Raw genomic sequence first — 23234 nt, 5'->3', positions numbered from 1 at the left:
TTTATCTTCTTCTTTTTTTTAAGCTGTGTTTATATATTTATTCTACTTGTTTAAGGAGTTTGTTTGTTTCACTGGGATAATTTTCAGGAAATTAGTTAAGTGTGTTTAAATGTAGTTCTAGTTATTGTAAATACTTCTCCAGGTAGAGTAACAGCCATTTTTGAGTTTGTTTGGTTGTTTTTTTTAAATGTAATTTGCCTATGAAAACATCTCCTTTTAGAAATTTTAGAAGTTGAGTGAAAATATTTTTTATAAATAGTTAAACAGTTGTATGACTTGTGAAGTGAAAATGTTAAGTGTAAATGTTTTCTCACAGTGTTTATCAGAGAGATTCCTTACTATTTGGCAATTCCAAACTTTAGTCTATAAAGACACAGTTAATCATTAGTTGCATTCTCATTGGCTTTAGTTATTAGAAACTGCCACAGGCTGGGAAGTAGTAGGTCAAATGTAAAGACACCGTCAAGTGTTAATCTTGAGTCTTTCCTCAGATGCCACTTGCTCCCACACTGTACGTCAGGGATTAGGCTTAATGAGCTTCTCCAGTCTGCCACACTCGACATGTCGTGAGCACGAATGCAGATCTCACATATAGGGAACTTTTGCGGACTATGGACATAATTTGTTACCTGTTGGTTATAGTTTTGTTGAATATTCAAGCGATTGAAGTTTCTTCGAACTGTTTGGTCGGATGCAGCTGTGTAGAAGACCGACATGGAAGGTAAGACGCAGTTCAGTCTCCAGGGCACTTCGGGGTATTTTTAACCTGTTTATCTGGGTCGGTGGGTGACGGTAAGTTTGAATCTAAGAAAAGCCTTTTATTCAGCCAGTTCCAATAAAACTAAGATATGAACTCTGCCCTTTTATCGTAGGTCACTTATTTGTATGGAGGAGAGCGTGTTTGGTTCCATACCAGAGAACCTGCCACATGATATGACCAAAATACGCATAGAAAAATCTCACTTCACTGAAATACCCAGAGGGGCTTTTTCCCAAACTCCTGCTTTGGAGAACCTGTGGCTAAACTTCAATGACATCACAGTGATAAACTCAAAGGGCCTGGAGGGTTTGGGGAACTTGACCGAGCTCCGTTTGCAAGGGAACAAGCTTCGCTCAGTACCATGGACAGCGTTCGAGGACGCGCCGGCCCTCAAGATCCTGGACCTGAAGCACAACCAGCTGGACGTCCTGCCGGAGCATGCGTTAAAATTTTTGCCAGGTCTGACTTACTTAGACTTATCCTTCAATCGGCTTACGGTGATATCGAAGGAGGTCTTCCAAAACTGGCCTCTCTACCAAAAACTGCAGAGCCCGGAGGAGCGGGAGCCGAGCGCATTTGGGTCCAACGTCGTCCTGGCGCTTCACGACAACGCGTGGCTCTGCGACTGCCGCCTGAAGGGATTCGTGGAGTTTACCAGGTCCCTCAGCCCCCCAATTATTCTGATGAACTCCTACTTGACCTGCTCAGGGCCGGACTCTAGAGCGGGCAAGTTCTTCCATGAGGTCGAGCTGCAGGCGTGCATGAAGCCCGCGGTCAGCACGCCGTCCACAAACATCAGCCTGGCGCAGGGCGCAAACCTCACCCTGCTCTGCTTCGCCAAGGCCAGGCCAGACCCTGCAGTGTGGTGGACATATGGTCTGAAGATAATCAGAGGATTTCAGGGTAAGAGTACGATGTCCACAGTGATTCATCCACACACCAGCTCAAAGCGATAAATTAGATACTTAAACACACATTTTAATCGCACAGCCGGTAACCCTTCCATAAGACGACGAAGGATAAATGTGGATATTGGCCCACCAGCGATATAATCACCATCAAACACCATCAGCGTTGATTAAGAGTGTTGGAGATTATAGTGGACTGCTGTCTGCCTAATGTTGGGCCACTGTGTAATTAGGTAAACCTCTGCGTCATTAAGTTAACCTTCAGGAGGGAGTGCGCGCTTCAGGTCACGACTCCTGACACTAACAAACCAGACTGATGACACATCCAAACAATACAATATCTACAATGTTACCTACAATCACCTTAAAAAAAGAAACTGGAGGTAGAGCAGCTCTGATTACACCTGACTCCTTTTACAAGATTTAATAAATAAACAAGAGCAAAGTGCTATGAAAGTATGTTCAGCAGACACACTGCAGGTTCTAGTGAAATATATTTGTTTTATATATCAGTTCTTGTAATATCATGAGCCAAAAAAGTTTTTACAATGTAAGATACTACATGTACAAGGATAACGGTTTTGAGAATTTAGTGCACACACTATATATAATTTCTGATTAAAACTTCTCAGATTTGAGAATTTTATTGCAGTACATTTAATCTTTTAGCATGTGGAATTTATCTCATGCAACAAATACATATAATATGCAATGGATCCCAAAGAACTTGAAAGCAAAATCCCACACAAAAATTGAGACACAGATGCCCCCAACCATCCCTCAAGTCACACATGCTCTGTCACACAAGTCAAAGCTTCTACATGTTTTTCACATATAAAATCTTATTGTTAACGCTCCTGGGATCCATGTGCATTAAAAACACATTTCTTCAAAGTTGCACTTATTTGAAATACCTGGTAAGTCTTTTTTCCAATCTGAAACTGTCATAACTTTTAGTTCATCTCCTTTACACACATTAAATTCAAGCCTGAATTTGTCTGTTTTATTAAAATGATGAATCATATACTCCACTTATTTCTTTTTATCTCGTCTTTTCAATGTAAATAGTTAAAATTAAAAGAAAAAAAATCCTAACCAAATCTGCTCCCTCTGCACTACCTCCACCAAGTACTTATACACTTAAATATTTCTATAACAAAAATAGTAGTATCTCACATTTTTCCAGGCTCTTACTCTACAGAGAAACTACAGAGCTTTGTCACTGTGTAAAACGCTACTGGGACATAATGACTTATACAAAACTTTGTATGACAGGAAAATTTTCTTTTTTTGTCAGAAATGTTTCATCATGGTTTGTAAAAATTCATGGTATTTCATTACTTTCCTCTCAGAATACACAGAGAGAGTGGATGAAGATACTCTCAGAGCTCTACTGGTGATCCCCTCCCTCCACGCTGCAGACCGTGGAGTCTACACCTGCACCGCGGTCAACTTCATTGGAAACTCTTCCATCAACGTCCTTATCGAAGTTCGCTCTGCAGACAGCTCCCAGTCACCTCTCCTCCCTGCGGTTCCAGGTGCCGGCGACGAAAATGTCTACATTGACATCCGTATTGTCAAACAGACAGTACGGGGAATCTCTATCGAATGGTTTGCAGCCCTGGAGCGTCCCTCTGAAACCTGGTTCACAATCCACTTTGGCCGTGCAGATGCCAATAAAAAAGAGACAATCTACATAGGCCCAGGGATTCACACCTACTCCATTTCTGATCTGATGCCTGCAACCAAATATGAGATCTGTGTAACCCTGAAGAACCAGGCACCTCATCCAGGCCAGTGCATTGTGTTTGTGACAGGCAGTGACATTACAGAGATGGAGCAGAGGGAGAAGCTCATTCATATCGTGGTGATAGTATTAGCCATGGTGCTGGCAGTGCCTATAGGCATGTATGCCTGCACCACTGACACTAAGTTTGCCTGCCTGGAGGGCATCCTTCAGTCCTGGAAGAACCGGCGGAGAGAAAACAGCTCACCAATGATTGAGCGGGAGAGGCAGGGCACCTTTGACAGCCTGCAGGCCGCCAGCGACGAGGGCCTGGTTAATAAAGACTCCAGTGAGGAGAGGAAGGTGAGGAGGAGGTCAGATGACAGACTGTATAAGTTTAAAGCCGACCACAGTAGACTCACAGCTGAACTATATTAAATTACTCTTTGTGAACTCTGAAAGAGAAAACAAGACAGTATTCTTGTTATAGAGTAACATCTCACTGTATCAAGTACATTTGACAAATAGAAAAATAGGCCTCTTTTTTGACTTTTACATACATATACAAAATATTCAGAGGAATTATATTATCTGCCTTGCATTTTAATCCTATCTCTTCCTCTGTTCTAGGCCGGGGAGGTTGTTGCAAAGATGTGAATGATGACCATATTGTCCAGGATGTAATACAAGGATTTGCACCAGTGTAGATAGATCTGTGGGCTGAAGTTTGTGTCTGTCGGTTGTGTGACATTTCTCCTAACAATGAAATGTATAAATGTCTCTTATTATTCATTTGCTGCTCTGAATGAAGCCTTTGTCACTGATTTCAATGGAAGAAAACTGAAATGACCTTCTGATCAGGATTTATTTGTATTTATTCAAATAGTATTCAAAATGTTGCAGTAGTAAATTTATATTTCTTTATATACAGTGAGTAGTACTCATAAAATGTGTGTATTTATAAATTCACAATTTTTTCACTTTTGCTCATCACTTTAACCTTATCAGGTAGGCTGACACGTTTTTACACCAGATGCTGTTTTGGAGCAAGAAAATCCTTCCCCATGTGAGAATATTCACCTCTTACCTCATCTCACATTATCTTAAGATTCCTAAAGCATTGTTATGCACGAGACAATACAAAATAAGTGGCAAAACCTTAATTCTGTTTCTCTTTTGTGTAGTTTGTTTAAAAAGTAACATGCTTAAATGTTTGAATAAAAGAGATTTATTGATTAAATGGTGTGATTTTTGAGTGTATTTATTTATTTATTTTAAATATTGATTTGTACATTTCTGACAGTCGAATAAAGAAAGAGTTTGGGATCATATTCTTACAGGTACTTATGAAAAGTGGAATAGGTTTTGTTTGTTATACTCAAATTCCTTTCTACCACAGCATGATAGGAGACAAAACAGTTTTTGAGAGGAATGTACACCAAGGTTTATCTGAAGCTTTTCAGTCTGATCTGAAGGAATTTTGTATTTGTACTGGAGACTGTATATATTGATTCATCCGTCCTCCTGTATTCAACTTTGGGGTCCGAGGGGCTGGAGCTGAGTCCACATGTATGCATTCATATTTCTGGACTGTGGGAGGAATCTGGAGTAAAACATGCAAACTCTATTCAGGCCAAGCCCAGAATTAAACCAGGGACATTCTTGCTGTGAGGTAAGAGGGTCAACCACTACACCATTGCGCAGAATGGAGACGGTATCATCAAGGTTAATACAAACTGTAGTATGCAGTTGCATATAAAAGATGGGTTTTTTTTTCTACACAGAATAAAGTATTTGGACCAAAGTGCAGATTCAAACTGATTAAAAAAATAAAAAAGGTTCATGAAAATGTCCCTGTGTCTGTCTGATTGTCCCAAGATTGAACTGCACAGCTCAGACAGAATCTCAATGGGACTGAGGATTATAAATATTTGGTTTCCCCTAGAATGGTAAAGGACTGAATTCCTATTATCAACACTTTGCACCACCGACGTGATTGTAGAAAGTTCTATAAATTGTACATGTTTGTTGATGAATATCTAATCCTCAGTGTATCATTGTACGTCCACGTCACAGTTCTCCACCACTTCTGCGAATCCGACAGACAGCACGCGTCACACATGATCTGCACCGGCCATCCCACACAGATGGCACATCGGATATGCCTCGGCCAATGGCATTGTTCACTTGACATAATACCCAAACACTGGCATCCTCTGAAATATCCCCTCCTGCCGTCACTTCATGATCAGATCACAACCCCCACCCCCCCACCCCCACCTTCATCTCCATGTGCTGTCTCCTGGGACGCAGAGAGATCTGTCCATCTCTGCTGGGGCCTGCTTGCATTCACTGGAGATGAGGGTTTTAAACGGCTGGCTGAGATTGGCAGCCCTCTTTTTGTTTTTTCTGGAGCACAGATACATCTGTTTCTTGCTTGTTCAGATGTGTTTATATGATTTGCAGAAGAGGGGGATTGATGTCGCCTTTTGTTGTAATCCTTATCCACTGTATGCCACAAGACAATGTGAGCTCTTTAAACACATTCAGCTGCTGCAGCACAGAGCACATTGTATTTTTGTCAGAGATGCTGCTGCACCGTGAGTTGCAGCTATAGTGAGCGCCGATGTTTGAAGAGAAGCAGGCTTAACTTAAAGCTCTCACATGTTAGTTTGTAATGTCGATGTTGATACAGATGAACGCGTTAATTACCTTTTATTGATTTGAACATCTACTGTGATTCTACAACCTTGCATGCTTTCTTTCATCCCAAAGCAGCTCTGCTCTTTGCAACTTTAAACTCTGTAATCCTCTATCAAACAGCTCAGTAATCCCGGCTGCCTGTACATGTCATAATGCATGATCATTTGGGCTCCTCCTCATATTCCCTCATTTCACTTCAAAGCAGTAAAAGCCAATGTTGGAAATAAAAGAAATTTCTTCCACCAAGAACCTTTGAGTATGTATGTAAATGATGAACAAATCAGACGCGTTTGCAGACGTGTACGTGATGTTGTTGTTTTTTATCTGATGTGCGTCATCACACCCATGTGAAATGTGCCAGATGAGGCTGCAGAAAGTCACACACATCTTGTCAGTCCAAACTAAATCAGGGCAGATGGACTTTTGGTTTTCAGCCAACGATGCAATATTGTGCAAAGATGAACAAGTTGGTCTTTGGATTACAGATGATAATCTGCAAATTTCGTGTTTTATGTAACTTTGAAATAGTGTGCATGTTTGGCTCAGGTCTCCACAAATACCCAGTGGGTGATTTAGTGTAACTTAATAATTAGTGGTGCTGACGTTGACATTAGAGTCGAGGAGAGTAAAGGCGCTTCTGTCAGGATAATATCTAATATTGTTGCTCAGCATCTGGTTTTACCAAAAACAACATATGCAACATTGTTGAGTAAGGCCTGCCACATCGTTTAACCCTAAGATTAAGCTCTACATCGCTATTACCAACAACCACCTGCAAACCACCTGGACGTTGTTGTTGAATTTCACCTGAACCTCTGGTCCAAGCAGCTTCTTGTCTGTCTCCAGGAAGGGGCAGTCGAGTGTATTTGCAGGCCCGTTAAGAAGGATTTAAAGGGACAACAGATGGAAGCAACAGCATACGTGACATTACTCCACCTGCAGCCTGAAGAAAAATCCTTTGAATGTCGTAAAAGCGGTGTAATCAACCCAGAAGCTCAAATTATCATAATATATTATAATACTTTATCCACTTTAAGTAGTTGCAAGAGTTGTGGGAATAATTTACTTTGAAGCACTTCAGTAGGGTTGTAGCAGCGGGGGGGGGGGGGGGGGGGTGCAAAACCACAAGTCCCACTAAATGGCTAAATGTTACCAGATATTTAAATTTATTCTACCAGAAAATATAAATCCTTGTAAAACTTAATGTAGAATATGGTATTTGTTTTGTTTTGTTTTTCATGTTTACTTGCATAAAACCAATGCTTAAAGTACAAATGTCAAGCTTTTATTTGTAGCAAAACGACAGTTCTGACAGCATCGGGTTTGTGACAAAAAAACCCACAACAACACTTTTGTTGAAATAGATGTGCTTTTAACTGTGTGACTGCTGCAACACAGGATTCCAGACAGTGCTTTACACCTGCCCAGTAGGATTAAAGGTCCATGATCACTTCGGTTTGTTTCTCTCGGGCTGATCTCTTTAGCCAGTTCAAGTGTCATGAAATCTCTTGTAAGGAGCTTGGTGGAATCCCAAATAAACAATCCTGAGATCAGAGTTTAAGTGTGTCAACATATCATGCAAAGAGTGGAATTTGCTTACAAAATGACACTGAAGGCTGAACATAAAACAGATACTTCGGTTGTGAACTGAAATCCTGAGGAAGGATATGTGTACACGTACAGAAAATATCGAGTCATTATTAGCTGGTGTTTCAGTTTGCACAAGCACAAGCACACACATAAACACAAAATGCGACTGTGTTTATTTTTGACCTGGGAAACATTTGTAAACGCCACAGTCCCGTCTCAAGGTCCATTCATCGCTGCTCTGGAGCTTTTATCACCTCACAGGATCAAATAAATCCTATTTCTCAATGCCTCACTTTTCTAAGTGCATGAGAAGATGAGTTTTGTGAGAAAATCGATAAAAGAAGAAAAGAAAATGATGAAAAAAGCCACCAAAGGGAGTTTGTGTGGAGATTTTTCTCTCGCCAGTCATAAAGCAACATCAGTTGTTCTCCATCCTCTTCCGCTCTAGTCTCAACTTGAGCTCTGACACCAGAGCTTTATTCACTGTGTCCTGTCTTGTTACCACAGGCTTCTTCTTAGGTTTGGGTCCCACTGTTGCGGAGACTGTAGGTACGGCCCACTGCCGCTCCGCTGGGGCGCACAGAGGTGGTGGAGGCGGCGGCAGAGAAGGTGCACACGGTGGCGGAGGCGGGGGCCAGTGTCTCCTAATGTTACCGACGTTGTTGTTATAGTTGACGTTCTCCACAACTACCTCTGGCTCCTGCTCCTCTTCTTCCTCTATTCTGAATTTCTCTCCAGAAGGTTCTGGCTTCTTGAAGGGATTCTTAAGAGTCCAGATGTTCTGCCTCCGCGGCCTCCTCCGGACACGGCGGTTCGGCAGGATCCGATTGGACTTTTTGTTGCGCAAGAAAGTCGCGGTGGAGATGACGACTGTGACTATGACCATGAGAACAATGATACCACCAAGCATGCCTAGGATTTGCAAAGGCTTGTTTCTACCCTGCAGTAAAAATGATCCCAAAGGCCCCCCTTTGAGTTGGGTCTGTAAAAGAGCACAAGAAGAATTCACATCCAACTAAAATCACACTCTGTCACACAAAAATTAGCGGTCCCGTCTATATTCTGTCGTGCATGTTGCAAATATAATGTGAAATGCATTTTAGACTAAACTCTGCTGTATATAATCATTAAATATTCATTAACAAAACTTGCAATATTCTTCTTTTATTGAGTGATTCTTTTTAGATTGTGTCAAGACAAGATCAGAGAGGTTGACTGGGAAACCCGCAGCTGAGACCATGCAGCATATGAGAGAGAAATATTAGTTTTCATCCAAATGAATCCAGATAAAATCTCAATAAATGTATGGTTACAATGTGATCAGAATGTGGACTCAAAGCATGAGAAAGGTTTTTTTTTTCTCTTTTTGCGATATTGTGCTCCGTACTCTTTTACAGACACAGTTCAGTGCTACAAAGTCCTTTGAAAATGAATAGCTTCAAATTCGCAGAATGAAAACAAGTGTACTGCTGTGCTGATGATCTCAAGGCAAGCTTTGTTTATGGCACAGGCCTCCTTACAATCTTTCTGATCTTGCCCTGAGGTTGCACACGGGTTTTTTTCACAGAGCTCCAGTAAATAAGAGTTGAAATGAAGATAGTCAGTGAAATGGCGAAGGTGACAACGGTCAAACAAATCCCAAACACGGCCCCCGGACGCTTCCTTAGGCCCATGAAGTATGAGAAAAATCTGGATTTGATCTGAAAACATGACAATTGCATCTGTGTGAGATTCAGATTCTTGCACACATCATCACATTCAATTAGTCCGTGTTATTTATCAGTGCGGCGAAAACATGCTTGTCTCCCGAGTTTGTTCAATTATTCCCCAATCTATTTCCTTTTCTTTTTTTGGACAAAAGCAACAAGACATATGCAAATTACTGAATATGACTACATGAAAACAATGTGCAAACCATCTGCAAGAATAAAACATGTTTGTTTAGATATTAAGGCAACTTTCTCATTTGTAGAAGCTGTACAGAAGACAAAGCCAGGACAGAATAGAGTAAAATCTATAACGTCGCCTTACTGAGCGTGATCAACATGACATGAATCACTATCCCCAACACTCAACTGCCGCTACTCATCTAAGGTGTTTGCAACTTACAGCTTCAGTGATGTCGATCTTGATGACTGCAGTGGTGCTGAAAGACGGCTGGCCTCGGTCCCGGGCCTGGACCACCAAGGACCAGGTGCAGTCTCTGTGCTTGGTGATGTTCTGAATAATGGCCATGGACTTGATGTAGGACTTGAGCACAATTTCCCCGGTGTCGACGTCGATGTCAAATATGTTGTTGTCGGGCTCAGCTTTCATGATGGCATACTGGATGACGTTGTTGGGTACTTCGGCATCATCGTCTACAGCCTGCGGGGAGGCGTTTGGGTGAAAAGATTACACGGTTCACAATATCCGGTAACATTTGATCTGTAGGTCAATCACAAGAGAATGAATACCTCTATTTTCACTGGCGCACCGATCACCATGGTGGTCTCAAGGAAGTTATCGTTGAAGGAAGGTGAATGATCGTTCAGGTCCAACACAGTCACAAAGACCTCGGCAAGGCTGTACTTGCCCTCTGCGTCCTCCGCCTTGACGTAGAAGTTATACTTGGATCGCACCTCTGCATCCAGGCTTGCCCACGGCTGAGTGTAGATGATCCCTGATTCAGGCTGGATCAGAAACCTGCAAACCAAGAGGTTGTGACTTGAAACTGACTTGTGAAATTGCTACTCTGTACATTTGAAAGCTAAAAGACTCAGGACATTTCGGTTGTGTGAACTGAGGGTTGTGTCTGGGACAAAGACTTGTTGCAAATCTAAAGTGCACTGATCACGATCCGCTACGGCAACTCAGGAAGTTGGTAGTTGAAAGTTCATAATCACAGATGATCCGAAATGAACATTTTGCTTGATCGTGTGATGGATCGTGTGTTTTTTTGTTTTTTTTTCCACTCACTGTTGAGATTTGTTATAAAAAAAGTAGTAGTAGTATCAGTAGTGGTAGTGGTAGTAGTAGTAGCAAACCTATAGAGAGAGGAGTACTTTGGATATACAAAGGAAGCTTTAGTGTGCTGAAACGACAATCCTTGCTTGTGGCTCATTATTTTGTTATTCCTCAAATTCCTGACTGAGTCCTAGTTGTATGAAATAGTTTATTTTTTGTGCATGCTCAAAGAAGCATGAAGCCAAAACCAGAAGCCAGAGAGCTCAGTGCAGCATAAAGGCGAGAATAAACAAAAATGGCATTTTTTAAAGTTCAAAATTCAATCAGCCATGAGTCCTGAAATTTGCAGGCTTGCTGGTTTGTATAACCTGCACAGAAACACAAATGTAAACAGGAAAGTGCTTTTGCAAGAGAAGTTAGGATCTCACAAACAGCAGGTATCACAGTGACTTGACAGGGTTTTGTCTGCACAAGTACAAATAAGCACCAAAAGGCCTATTTCTCTAAAAACAAACAAACAAACAAACAAAAAAAAAACACTTGGTACGTGATAATGTGTAAAACTGCCAGTATTAACAACTTTGAATCATTTTATGGTTTCTGCATTTCAGGGTTTGTGTATGTGTTGTATACTTATTTTCGCAAATACCAGTTTCTTACAAGATGCATATCTTGTAAGAAATCAAGCAGCAAATTAAGTCCAGTGGTTTTGAAATCTCCACAAGGGTTCAATTCCCTTCTCCTCATCAAGTAGTCATATTTGCTGAAGCATGTTTATGCATTGGTCATGTGTGCTGATGTACGTTTAACATCAACCCTGAACTTTGCAGGGGGAATGTAGTTTTAACTGGTTCTTCCAGCTACAATGTAATTGTAACTTAGGTTTCTTTCCTAAAAAGAAATTAGCAAGCATAGCGAGCCACCGTGAACAATGATTGTCTTACTCGGTGACTTGTCCGGTTTTCTTACAGTGACTTTGTTTCGGTGTAAGTAGTCTATTTTCTCCACCAATCCTATTAGAGGCTTAAAACTGACTGAGGACGAGCAGGCAGGGATCACGACTTTGTGGTCCTGTGTACGCTGCCTTCAAGTTTTCAACAACACCTTGTGAAATAGTCTGAACTAGAAAATGTAGACATGAAGATATCAGACCAGCTTCACGCTGGCATGCAAATTTTGGGGGGAAATAATCTGAGGTGACACAGTTTCAAAATGGTTTCAAATAGAAAACATGCACTAAGCTAAAACGCTCTAAATCTCTCCCCTCTGCTTATTTTGGAAATCCTTCTCCTCGATGCCATGTGACGTCCCATATATCCTCTAATTCATTGCTACAGAACATAAAATCTGTACCGAGAGAGCCAAAAATACTTTCCACCCACATTTGATCAAACGAAGCAAAGGGTTACTGGAAGTCCTGAGAGATTAAACACATCCCTACTGACATACACCTGCGCTTCTTACCGTAGGCGCGACACAACAAGTCTTTAAAAAAAGCATGCTTCCAGAGAGAGGAACATTCTCCAGTCAGTACTGCAGCGTCAGGATGGGATTTTCAGTGCTGAGTGTGGTGGTGGTGCGCTGTGGACTCAGTGTGCACACTCATTAAGTGAGAACAGTGGCCCCTGAGCTTGGATTTCTAGAAGGAAAACTAATAAAAATTGAGTTGTAGAAAAAACAACTGCAAATCCTCTGGATTGTGGTATTTGCTTGGAAGCAATAAAGGGGTGAAAGCTTCAGCATGAAACACGTGTATATATATATATATTTTGGGGCTTTTTTTCCCCCATATACAGTATATCTCATGAAGGGTGTGGCTTGTTTCTTTCTGCTGTTAAATCTAATCCAGCTATGGCCTGTTGATTTAACTTACTTAGTTAATAATTTAAACTGTCTTAATATTTGAGTTTTGGATGCACCTTCACACGAGTGCTCCGGGCTGTTTTTCTTCATAAAAAGAGAATTTTACTCAAATATTGAATACACACAGTTCAGGTCATACAGAAGCCATGCAAGTATTTTTTGGTCTGATGGAATATCCAACAATGTAAATAAATCATTACAAGAATCTAATTTGATGTGCAAAGTAAAGACGTTATCATATTTCGATAATATTTTGAAGGCACAGTGACATTGTTTGAGCAGGCATTTGTTGATCTCAGTGTGTATGAAGGTCTTTGGTGTTTGGGTGTTGATAAAACCATTATCATTGTTGTATCCATAATTTGTATAAGTTAACAGCATTACAAAGAAAGGTTTCTTAGAGCTGCTCTTGCAATTCTTAGTTACTGTCTTATACTCACAGGTCAGCCCCTGATCCATAGATAGAGTATTTGACTTCACCCCAGGGTCCCGAGTCGGGGTCAGTTGCCTGCAGACACACCGAAACAGCAGATTAGAGAGAAAATAAAATGTTGTGTTTGGTTTGTGGCTCTTGTATAAGACAGATAAACTCAACACAATTTCCCCCAGATTATCATGCAAGTTACTACTTTGAAATGTTGTACAAGTCCAGCAATGTAGTGCCATTACTTTGGGTTCAGGTCAGGCAAGCTGCCAGTTTTCTGTTATTTTGTTTTGTTTCCTGTCCAAACCACAACATATTGACTGAATTTGCCTGTATCCTTGTCCAAAATGAAAGGGCACAGACATGGATGGTCTGCCAGTGGGTTCAGTAAACTGAATGAATCCACGCTGGATGGGAACAGGATGTTACAGGGGTCAGCTATAAAAAGACAGATTTTTGATGTCATCATGGACATCAGCTAATCTTTCTGTCTGGTGCTGCTGGGATGCCTGTTCACTGTCTCCGTGTGTCCAAGGTCACTTGTTGACTTTTTTTTTTTTTTTTTTTTGATCTGATTGAAATTGCCTGGGATCAAAGCAACAAGCCTGTGTGGTGTTCACGCAAGGGCGGGATTTATTAGTGAGGCTCCCTGTTGCTTTGAGCCTCTGCAGGGCTGATACGAGCTGACAAGGGCAAAAGATGACAGAGTCTGAAAATCAATCATTTTTTTCATGCCTTTCAAAGCATTCATTTTACTTCACCGCATATTTTTGTGCTACAGCTGCATGTGTTACTGACCATTGGTGGAGCTTGGGGGGGTGGGGGGTGGGGGGGTCTGTAAATTTGCTGTTACACAACAAAATGAAAGTGATAGCCATCTGGCAGCTTACCTCTCCTAGCTTTTATCTACATGTTCTCACATATTATCCCAACCCCCACTGTCCAAAAAGTCCACATTTAGGGAATTAATGGCCCTCCCAGAGCATTTTGTCAAGATCAGCATTCCTCTTTAGTCCAGGGTGACGTACGTTAGAGATGGCATCTATTTTTAGACAGGATGAAAGCACGCTCACCGTGACTGACACTACGTTGGAGCCACCGGGGGAGTTTTCTGGAATTCTGGCGATGTAGTAGTCGGAGGAGAACTTGGGAGCGTTGTCATTAGTGTCCAAGAGATGAATTACAATGTCTGCAGTGGCGCTGAATCTTTCTGGAGTATCAATTTCGACCGCAAGCAGCTGCAGGGCAGAGAAAACATTAAAACACAATGGTCAAAAAATGTTGCTACTGTTTAAAAAGTACACAGATTGGAGTTTTCACCTTATCTGAAAATGCAAAGGTAGAAAATCTGCGTGAACATCGACAGGAGAACAGTAAACAGAACAACGAAGAGCAATAATTGTCTTTGTGTCCAGACCCCCCACACCCCCCACGCTCTGTCCATCACTGGGCTTTCAGTGTTTATATGTATGTGGTACCTTGTATGTCAGAAAGTGATGTTTCTCATAGTCCATGGAAGCAGAGTCCTCAACCAAGATTGTGACTTGGGCCTCATTGAGAACAGTCTGGGGGACGACCCGCAGCATTCGTCCTGGCCCAATCAATCTCAGGTTAAACTTGGCATTCGCACCCTGAAAATGTACACATACACATTAATAAACATTTGAAAGAGTTTTGCTTTATTTTCTCAAACCCACTTGCAGTAATCTGATACTAAGCTGCCTTTAAAATACATCCTATAATCTATGTTATATGTAGTCTGTTCAATCAACATAAAAGCTTTGTGTCCTTTTATAGTAAGCTAAGGAGGAAATCAATGGGACATATCAGTAGCTGGAATAATATTCTCCCTGAAACATAATATGAATGGACAGAAATAGTCTGCCTGATATTGTAACAGTATTATCAGAGAATACATTTGGTGGAAATCAGCCATTTGGAAGTGATTCACATAGCCCAAGAAGGTAGAAACGCAAAGACACTTGCATAATCTGACAAATGGCATAGTTAGGGAGTGCCATTTAATTTGTGCTGGCTTACTTTCAAATTCATGCAATTTTAAAGGGATTAGTTGTGATAATGAAAAGCTTCCAGTCAATTCATAGACGGAGAAGCTGATTCCATCTCGAAAACAATGCCATGGCACAATGAAGTCAGTTATTAAATAACAATGTAATTCAGAAAATTAGTCCTATTACATAATAACGTTCATTGTTGCTGTCCAGACGAGGAGGAGCGCCTGGGGACTGGGTAAGTCCACATGTCCCGGTGAGGCACAGCCCGAACAAGGGGTTGTGGTCCCCATTTTCAAAAAAAAAGGGGACCGGAGAGTGTATGCCAGTTATTGGGATTTCACACTTCTCAACCTCCCTGGGAAAGTCATGGCCCATTCTTCACCCCCTCATAGATTATGGAGGGGGCATGGGAGTTAGTCAGTCCAGTCTACGTAGGTCTGGACAGGGCCTACGACCAAGTCCCCTGAGATGTCTGTGGGAAGTCCAGATGAAGATGCCCTCCTGAGACGTCATTTAATTATTTAATAGATAATTTAAAAGACAGCCATACTTTAGAGATAAGCACTACAAATAGTCATTTTTATTTCCTAAAATCGATTGAAGTCAGTTTCAAGCAAATCGCAGCCCCTGTACAGTAAATGTCAAAACATTGTTGGTGCTCACTTGATCAGAGTCATTGACTGTAATTTGCAGACCCCGCAGTATTTCTCCCTCCGGCGGATGCTCGTACATGGTCAGCTCAAACATATTTTGAGGGCCATTCACTCCATAGAAAGTTGGTGGATTATTATTCAGATCGACCACACGAATCACCACCGTGGTCACTCCGTAGTCCAGGAGGCGGCCTGTAGGACTGACTTCTGAGGCCTGCAAACGTTACAACATTCTCAGCATCACGAATATGGTCACTATGACTGTCCTTAATGTCCTATTGGACAGAATGAATAAAGGAATGAATGAACATAAACTTACCTTGACTTTAATGTTGAATACTTCTCTCTTCAGATAAATTGGTTGAGTCAGCAGAGAGATGCAACCACTGGTTTTATTAATGCCAAACACACCATCATCACCTGGGGAAACAAATAACGGGGACACAAACAAGAACATTATTACATTATTAAACAAAATCTACAGATTTTCCTTTCTTTAAAATCAAAATGACTAAACTGTCAATGAACGGCTCACCATCATCAAATGAGTATCGGATTGGATTGGGGTTCCCCACGTCACCGTCTTTTGCAAAGACGGTGATTATTTCAGATCCCTAAAGTGAAGGAATGAAAAACAATTGGTATTTTTGAAACAAAAGAGTGAAACCACATGAGATATCCTCTAAATCGCACTTTAAATTGATGATGTGTTGGATAACACACATTGTTTTTATGTGTATTCAAATCAAAAACCTTCATTTCAGTCACTCAGTCATTATTTCATTTAGGTTTTCAATATTCAGCTGAACAGAATTACATTCGAGTGGTTCAACAATTCTAAAACACCTTGAACAGAAAGTAGCGACTGACGACAATTGATGAGACCTATTGGTGTACAGGTATTCACAGCAAACCACCGGAGTCTATCCTGCACCACGTCTTCAAAGCTACATCAAAATGTCATGTTTTTAATTAATCCCATTTAGATGAAAGTCAGGGTGTGTAATCTCCCTGTGATGAGCTGCTGTGGTGACATTTGGTGATAATGATAAAGCTGAAGCAGACACGCTGGGCCTGACTGTGAAATGTCAGCAATTAAAGCTTTGTGGTGTGAAATAACTGTTTATTGGGTTCTGAGGTCTTTTCTTGATCGTTACCAGTGCAGATATATAGTTTTCTAATGAGGCAGAGCTCCTTAAGAATAACAATTTGGACACATTTTAATCTAAGAATACCTGGAGCACAATAGACAGGAGCAATATGTTTGATTGACTCGGTGTTTTCTTACTTACTGGAACAGATATTTCATAAACGTAACCAAAGTAGGGCATCCCGATGAAAGATGGCGGGGTGTCTTGTGCGTCGATCACATTGACAGTCAGAGTAGCTGAGGAGGACAGAAACTGCTCCTTTCCATTGAAGTTACCGCCACCATCCTGAAACACAAACAAGTTGACTTTAAAAGACTGACTCCTGCATTGCATTATTGCATTGCAAATGTGTTAGGTTTTTCAAAAACCTTAACCAAATGTGAAATATTTGATCATTTAAAATAAAACTGTCTTTATATTTAGGCGATATAAAGTCACACCACATTAAGTCTCACTCTTGACAAAAGCTGTCATAGATATTTCACCAACAGTGGACAGTATCATCATGGTAAATGCATGTATGAGGACACAAAACAACATATTACTTTGCGACAGGGCTCTCTTAGCTGTGAAAATCTTTACAAAAATGGCCATACTCAAATATTATTGATAATTAATACACACCTCGGCATAAAATAAATAATTCACGAGTTTAAATACCTTTGCAATGACAGTGACAAAGTGTGTCTTTGTTTTTTCATAATCCAGCATCCCTCCTGATTTGATACGTACGACACCGCTATGCCTGTCAACCGTGAACAAACTAAACTGTGGATTCTGCAACAGAGGAACAAAATCATGATTTTATATGAGACACACAGAGACAAATACAAGATTACCCAAGTAAAAGCTTGTTGCTGAAACCCATACACCCCTGCTTAAGCATTTGCATGTGATTTCATGAAAGGTGCTTAAATGGTTGCATATAAACACTCAGTAGGCACATGAACTAGGACACATTATGTATATAGCCCATCTATTTGCCCATCTGGAATAACAGAACCCATATGCAGACAGGCAGAGCGGGCAGGTGGAAGCTGCTGTGTCCAGATGTGAGCTGCCTCGCTCATCACTGTCACTTGCAGGCCAGCTGTTCTTTGGTCCTAATAGCCCAAAGTGCAAACCAATGTTCCCAGCCACTCTCTGCCAAAGCAGCCCTCAAAGCCACCAATACCTGACATAAATGTAATTGTGATTTAATCCCTCATCTTTGTAACTACACCAGCATATTCAGGCACCTGCACATAGACACACTACAGAATCAAAACAATGTGAATGATAACGGCATTGCGTCTGAATATTTCATAATATTTCTGTCACATGAAAATGTGACGTTTTTCTGACAGCTGAGCAGTACCTGGAGGTAATAAGTGACTGAGCCACCCGAGCCTGTATCTTTGTCCACGGCCTCCACTTTGTAAATGCTGCTTCCAGAGTCGGTTGTCTGAAATATGCAGCACAAACAAGGTCAGTCAGGTGGGACTCAACAGAAAACTTACATGTATAAACATTCACTATCACAGTACGGTACCATTTTAAAAACTAATATGACTACTCTGATATCAAAGTGGTGAGCGAATCAAAACAGGACCTGATGTTTTGTGGATCTCATACAACCACATTATACATTAATGTGTCAGATGTTGAGATTATGATCTCTTTGTATCGTCTCACGATATAATCTGCTCATTTCTGAATTGTCAGCTGAAAAGAATCTTGGAAAAAAAAGATTTCAGGAACAAGAAGAAAAGTAAGGAAAAGTATTTTGTACTAATGAAAATAACTTGAGCCAGGAAAAAATATTAATAAAGTATTTAGAATTTGATCCTTAATGTAAGAATTTTGAAAGAATTTTAATAAATCATAACAAATGTGATGAAGTCGGCATTTCAGCAGGAATATATGGTACCATCAGACAATTCAGAGAATCTGGAGAAATCTTTCTAAACAATGAACAACTTATGTATAGAAAATATAGCTTATGTAAAGCTCACTCATGCAAACATGAAGCACAATTCAAAAAGAGCACGTCGTCTCTGGGCTAAACTGAGGTCAATTGGCAAACTGTTCAGTAATCTGATATATGATAATATTTTTATTTGATTTTAAATAACCAGAGATGTTGTGTCCCACCAAGTACTGTGGAGAAGCTTGTGCTAAGCCTACAGATCATTCTATTAATCTATTAATGTTCACACTGATCGTCCTGCATCCATTACATCATGGTGGTGCTGTACGGATGCTTCACCAATAAATTCAAGTCACACTCAGTCAAAGAAGGATTTTTGAAGAGCTTGAGTCTACATTGGTAGTTTAATGCAGTTACAGAAGCGCTGTCACAAGAAGAGCGGATGCTAAACACAATTATGTCCCAACAAATTTGAGATGTTTATCTGGCATCAAATTCAAAATGAGCTTGTATTCTTAAATAAATAAAGAAGTTTATCCTACGTTGACCACTTAATCTTTTGTCTGTGCTCTATTAGTGATAAAACATGTGATTCTAACAATCGGAAATGATCATATCTTGTTTTCATTGACATTTTACACATTCTGCCAAGGACTTTTGATAGCGGGGTAGTAAGAGTTTCTTGTATTTTGTCTCAACTTACTTCAACTACATCAATGAATGCAGGCAAGTTTCTGAATTCAGGCTTTTCATCATTTGCATCCATTACAAATATGGTGACTCTTTCGACAACCTGAAAAAAGAAGAGTGCAGGATACATCAACCAAAAACCATGTCAAAGATTAGCTTTAATAGGGTACAAATGAATCACTGAATAATAAGCAGTGACCTTGCTTTGACCATCTGTGATGCTGACTAGAACGTCGATAGAATCTTGTTTCTGAAGAAAAATGAAAAATAAGTTACTATGATGACATTTACATTTGTCATGACATTGCAGTTTTGAACTGATTTACTTTGTAATAAACAGGTGAAGTAACAAAGTAATGTGTACTTTACCTCTCTGTCCAGCTTTTCTACTAATGTGATGTTTCCAGATTTGGGGTCAACCCTGAAGTACTCTCTGGACCCTGGATCGAAGGAAAGGCCGTACCTCACCTCCTGACCTTCAGGGTCTGTGCCATTGAGGCAATAGATCTGAGTACCTGGAGAAAAACAGAAATACATCAGGAATTCACTCCGTACACAACCTTTCAACAACAACAGAAATATGAATCTGGGCTCTACATGCTGCAGCCGACAGATGTGACGACCTGATATGATGAGTTGTAAATTTGATGTTCTGTAACATTTAGTTGTAATTATTTCTTTATTGCATGTTTTCATAAGGAGAACGCAAAATGCCACATTGTTGATTGAGAACATTTTTATAAAAAATGAAAAACTGTATACATTTACTCATAACCATCCAGCACAAAGCCACCTGTGGTAATGGGTGCTGTGGAAGAGGCCCAGACACAATGAGTTTAATGAACCTCCAGGCTGATGCAAGGTGTGGTGGGACAGCTGCAGCGCGTTCGCAGCCAGCAAATTGTTCCTCGCTTCAACAGGTGGCAGCAGCAGATGAGCATGTCGGTGTGAGTGTGTACAACATCTGTTCATCAATCCAAGACTATTTACTGTCCTGGGACTCTCCGAAAACTGGGGCTCCATGCACACACCCGCTCTGTTCTCCGTCACCCTGTTGGATGTTTATAATACCGAACTTAAATGTTAGAAGTCAAACTCACCGACTGCTGTGTCCTCCGACAGGCTGAAGAGCGCCATGTTCCCATTGTGGCTGTATGGTCCATTGTCATAGAAAAAAGGGGCAAAGTCTGCTTGTGCTGAGGGGAGAGACATAAATCGATCAGGAAGTGTTTAATATTTCCAAAAAGCGTGACATTGCGACTGTCTCACAAAATAAGTGGTTGAGTCTTGAAGCATACATTTCAATAGTCACATTAAAATTTTAAGTCTAGTTTTATTTGCTTTGTACCTGTATCAGTGTTTTATTGCTCATTATGAATATTTTGTCTTTTTCATCAGTGGTTATCGAGGTTGCCCGTCAGCAAAGTTGTATACACCCAAACATAGCAGAAAAATTAAGAAAGTGTTTAATACATACATTATTTTGGGAACAATATCTCTTTGTGAAAAAGAAATCCTATTCAACTTGAAAGCGTGCTGGTTTTTCTTTGAATGGTTTTCCAATAATACAGGGAGAGGAACAACTTTCTTTCACACTAATTAAAGAAAGAAAAGTAAAGCCAAACATTCTCCACCAAGGCCAAGCAGATTACGCTGCTCATGCAGTCGACTCCTGGTTGAGCTTCTGGTGCCTGTGACCTTAACGCCACTGAGCAGTTGTGGGATCAGTTTGGGTGTGCGGTCGCTGCCAGGGTAGCCCACACAAACCTGTTAGCTCACCTAAGAGAATCAGTAGTTGCTGGGTAGCAGGACGTACCGGGCTCTTGTGCTACTGAGGCTAATGTTTGTTAATTTGATTTGTTGGTAAATGACCTATATGTTCTTTTCTTTTCAATCATCAATCCTTCAATACACTAAACAAGAGCCAATAGCCAGTTTAGAATAGGCAGAGAAGTTGGTAGTTTTTTTTAAATATGCATGCTAAATACCTAGCACTGCTGCTCATCCCACAGATGCATGTCCATGATGAAACTGACACCATTTAAAAGGGAAATAAGCTTCAAACTTGATTTAGAAGAATTGTTGCAGCTAACAAATTATCTAGTCAACAAAAATGTCATTTTTTGTTCGGCTGCGTTAGGCTGTGTAAACTGTGCTTATTCCTCCCCCTCTTCCTCTTCCTCCTCCTCCTCCTCCTCCTTTCTCTAATAGTTTGACTGGGATTAGAAAAAGTTACATCAGCCTTCCATGAAACCTTTTCCATACATAGATCATAGATCTTTGTTGATTGGTTTGTACTGCCACATCATTTAAATACAGTGTGGGTGATCCTCGGAATTACATGAAGTTTAATATAAAATATATGTACCAAACAAATCATATCAGTGCAAGTAGAAGAGCACAAACAATAAACCTATTTATAAGCAGGTAAAGCACAATGTGAACCAACTGAAAAGACAAATAAAAGATAAAACAAAAAACTATCAAGCCAAGAGAATCCTAAATGGGGCTTCACAGTACTCTCAATCCGTTCACAGCAACACAACTCAACTGCAGACAAATAAGTGATGAGGGGCACTTACCAAAGGAGGCACGCACAAACAGAAAAAGCAGAGGCAAGTATAATATCTTTACGTTCTTCATCCTAAAGAATGAAGTCATGGAAGCGCACCATGAAGACGGCTCCGGTGACAGTCCCGTACATGAGGTGCAGCTCTTAAGGTGTGTGAGTGACTGGAAAAGGCTAAAGGCAGACGCTCACATGCTAATCCAATGAATCTTAAGGGTTACTGCGAGGCCCCTGCACACCAACAACCTCCAATCATCAGGACAAGCACAGGCAGCCAACTGTGCAGATGAACAGGCAAACTAGGTTTCTTCTTGAATATGTGGTAATATTTATTTATTTTTATCAGTTGAACTATTTCATTTTATATATATATTAAAGCCTTTATGAGACAAAATAGTGACATTTGTTTGTTTTGTGAACATGGCAGATACCAAAATGTATACCATAATGCTGGTCAGTAGTTCAGCCATATTTTATACAATACCATCTGCTAATCTCAGACCATCTGTTGCATTGTAAAAAAAAAAAGAAAAAAAAAGGGGGTAGGATAAAGACAAAACACTCAATTAGTCAAATGATCACTAAATATAGAAGCTTCAGACAGAGTAGACAGTGATATGATGGCTGAAATTAATTTGACAAATGACATAAATGGATATAATTTATCCAGATTTACTGATAATTAAAAAAAAAAAAAAAAAAAAAAAAAAAAAAGCTTTAAAATTGTTTTGATTCACATATAAGTATAATTTTCATTGGGTTGTTCATTTGTCCATGTGTGGATGTGTTGAGTATCTTTAAATAAAAACTCCACTGATTACAAGCTTAATGTCTTTCTGAGACTTTTTGAATTGTATTTTTGGCACTGAAGCTTTCTAATCTTCTTGTTCAATAATCTGATTTGCCACCAAAAGGTAACCGCTTGTAAACAAATGTTATATATTGCTGACCATTGGACAAACACAGTATACTAGAGACTGATGTCTTCAAATCGACTTGTTAGTTTTTAATCATATTATCAATCAAAATGTCATTCATGACATTAAACAACAAAAGGCCTGAAATTACACTATAAAATGCTTTTTGTCACATATAAAAATGTGGCTATTACTGCATTTTAGATTGTTATATATGGTTTTCAAGTATTCATTAATATAATCATTTAAAATAAACTTGTAGGATTGACAGAAAAAATCTAAAACAATATTTATTACTGTATTATACTATAACTTTGCATTTCCATGAAACACTACATAGCAGATGATGTGATTGTATAGTTCCTGTGCACCATTTAAATGCTTTGCATGTAAGAGGGCTTACCAACATG

The 23234-nt window shown here is 40.1% G+C and overlaps 2 protein-coding genes across 4 annotated transcripts; one reads left to right on the top strand and one right to left on the bottom strand.

The window, feature by feature from the left end:
• Positions 1-525: 525 nt before the first annotated feature.
• lrit2 (leucine-rich repeat, immunoglobulin-like and transmembrane domains 2) lies at positions 526-4631 on the top strand (the record flags this gene model as incomplete). 2 transcript variants are annotated; one of them, XM_080481160.1, is made up of 4 exons in its annotated part: positions 526-721; positions 873-1663; positions 3021-3757; positions 4025-4631. In XM_080481160.1, the coding sequence occupies exons 1-4, from the start codon at positions 612-614 to the stop codon at positions 4049-4051; spliced, it is 1665 nt and encodes a 554-aa protein (XP_080337286.1). In that variant the 5' UTR covers positions 526-611. The 2 variants fall into 2 exon arrangements, with proteins under 2 accessions (XP_080337286.1, XP_080337285.1); XM_080481159.1 differs by lacking the exon at positions 4025-4631 and having other exon boundaries at positions 3021-3832.
• Positions 4632-7362: 2731 nt separating this feature from the next.
• Positions 7363-22073, bottom strand: cdhr1a (cadherin-related family member 1a). Of its 2 annotated transcripts, none has more exons than XM_080480977.1 (17): positions 21921-22073; positions 20439-20534; positions 19708-19853; positions 19538-19588; positions 19352-19441; positions 18097-18183; positions 17400-17516; positions 16881-17024; positions 16124-16202; positions 15908-16008; positions 15599-15802; positions 14399-14551; positions 13994-14158; positions 12937-13004; positions 10144-10372; positions 9797-10054; positions 7363-9387 (listed from the first exon to the last, which is right to left on the bottom strand). In XM_080480977.1, exons 1-17 carry the CDS (start codon positions 21997-21999, stop codon positions 9187-9189), a joined length of 2268 nt encoding a protein of 755 aa, XP_080337103.1. In that variant the 5' UTR covers positions 22000-22073; the 3' UTR covers positions 7363-9186. The 2 variants fall into 2 exon arrangements, with proteins under 2 accessions (XP_080337103.1, XP_080337102.1); XM_080480976.1 differs by having other exon boundaries at positions 7363-8669.
• Positions 22074-23234: the final 1161 nt, after the last annotated feature.

Source organism: Lipophrys pholis (genome assembly GCF_963383615.2).
Source record: "Lipophrys pholis genome assembly, chromosome: 15".
In the NCBI taxonomy this organism is placed as follows: Eukaryota; Metazoa; Chordata; class Actinopteri; order Blenniiformes; family Blenniidae; genus Lipophrys; species Lipophrys pholis.
The sequence above is the reverse complement of the archived record's forward strand: the minus strand, read 5'-3'. Positions and strand labels throughout refer to the sequence as shown.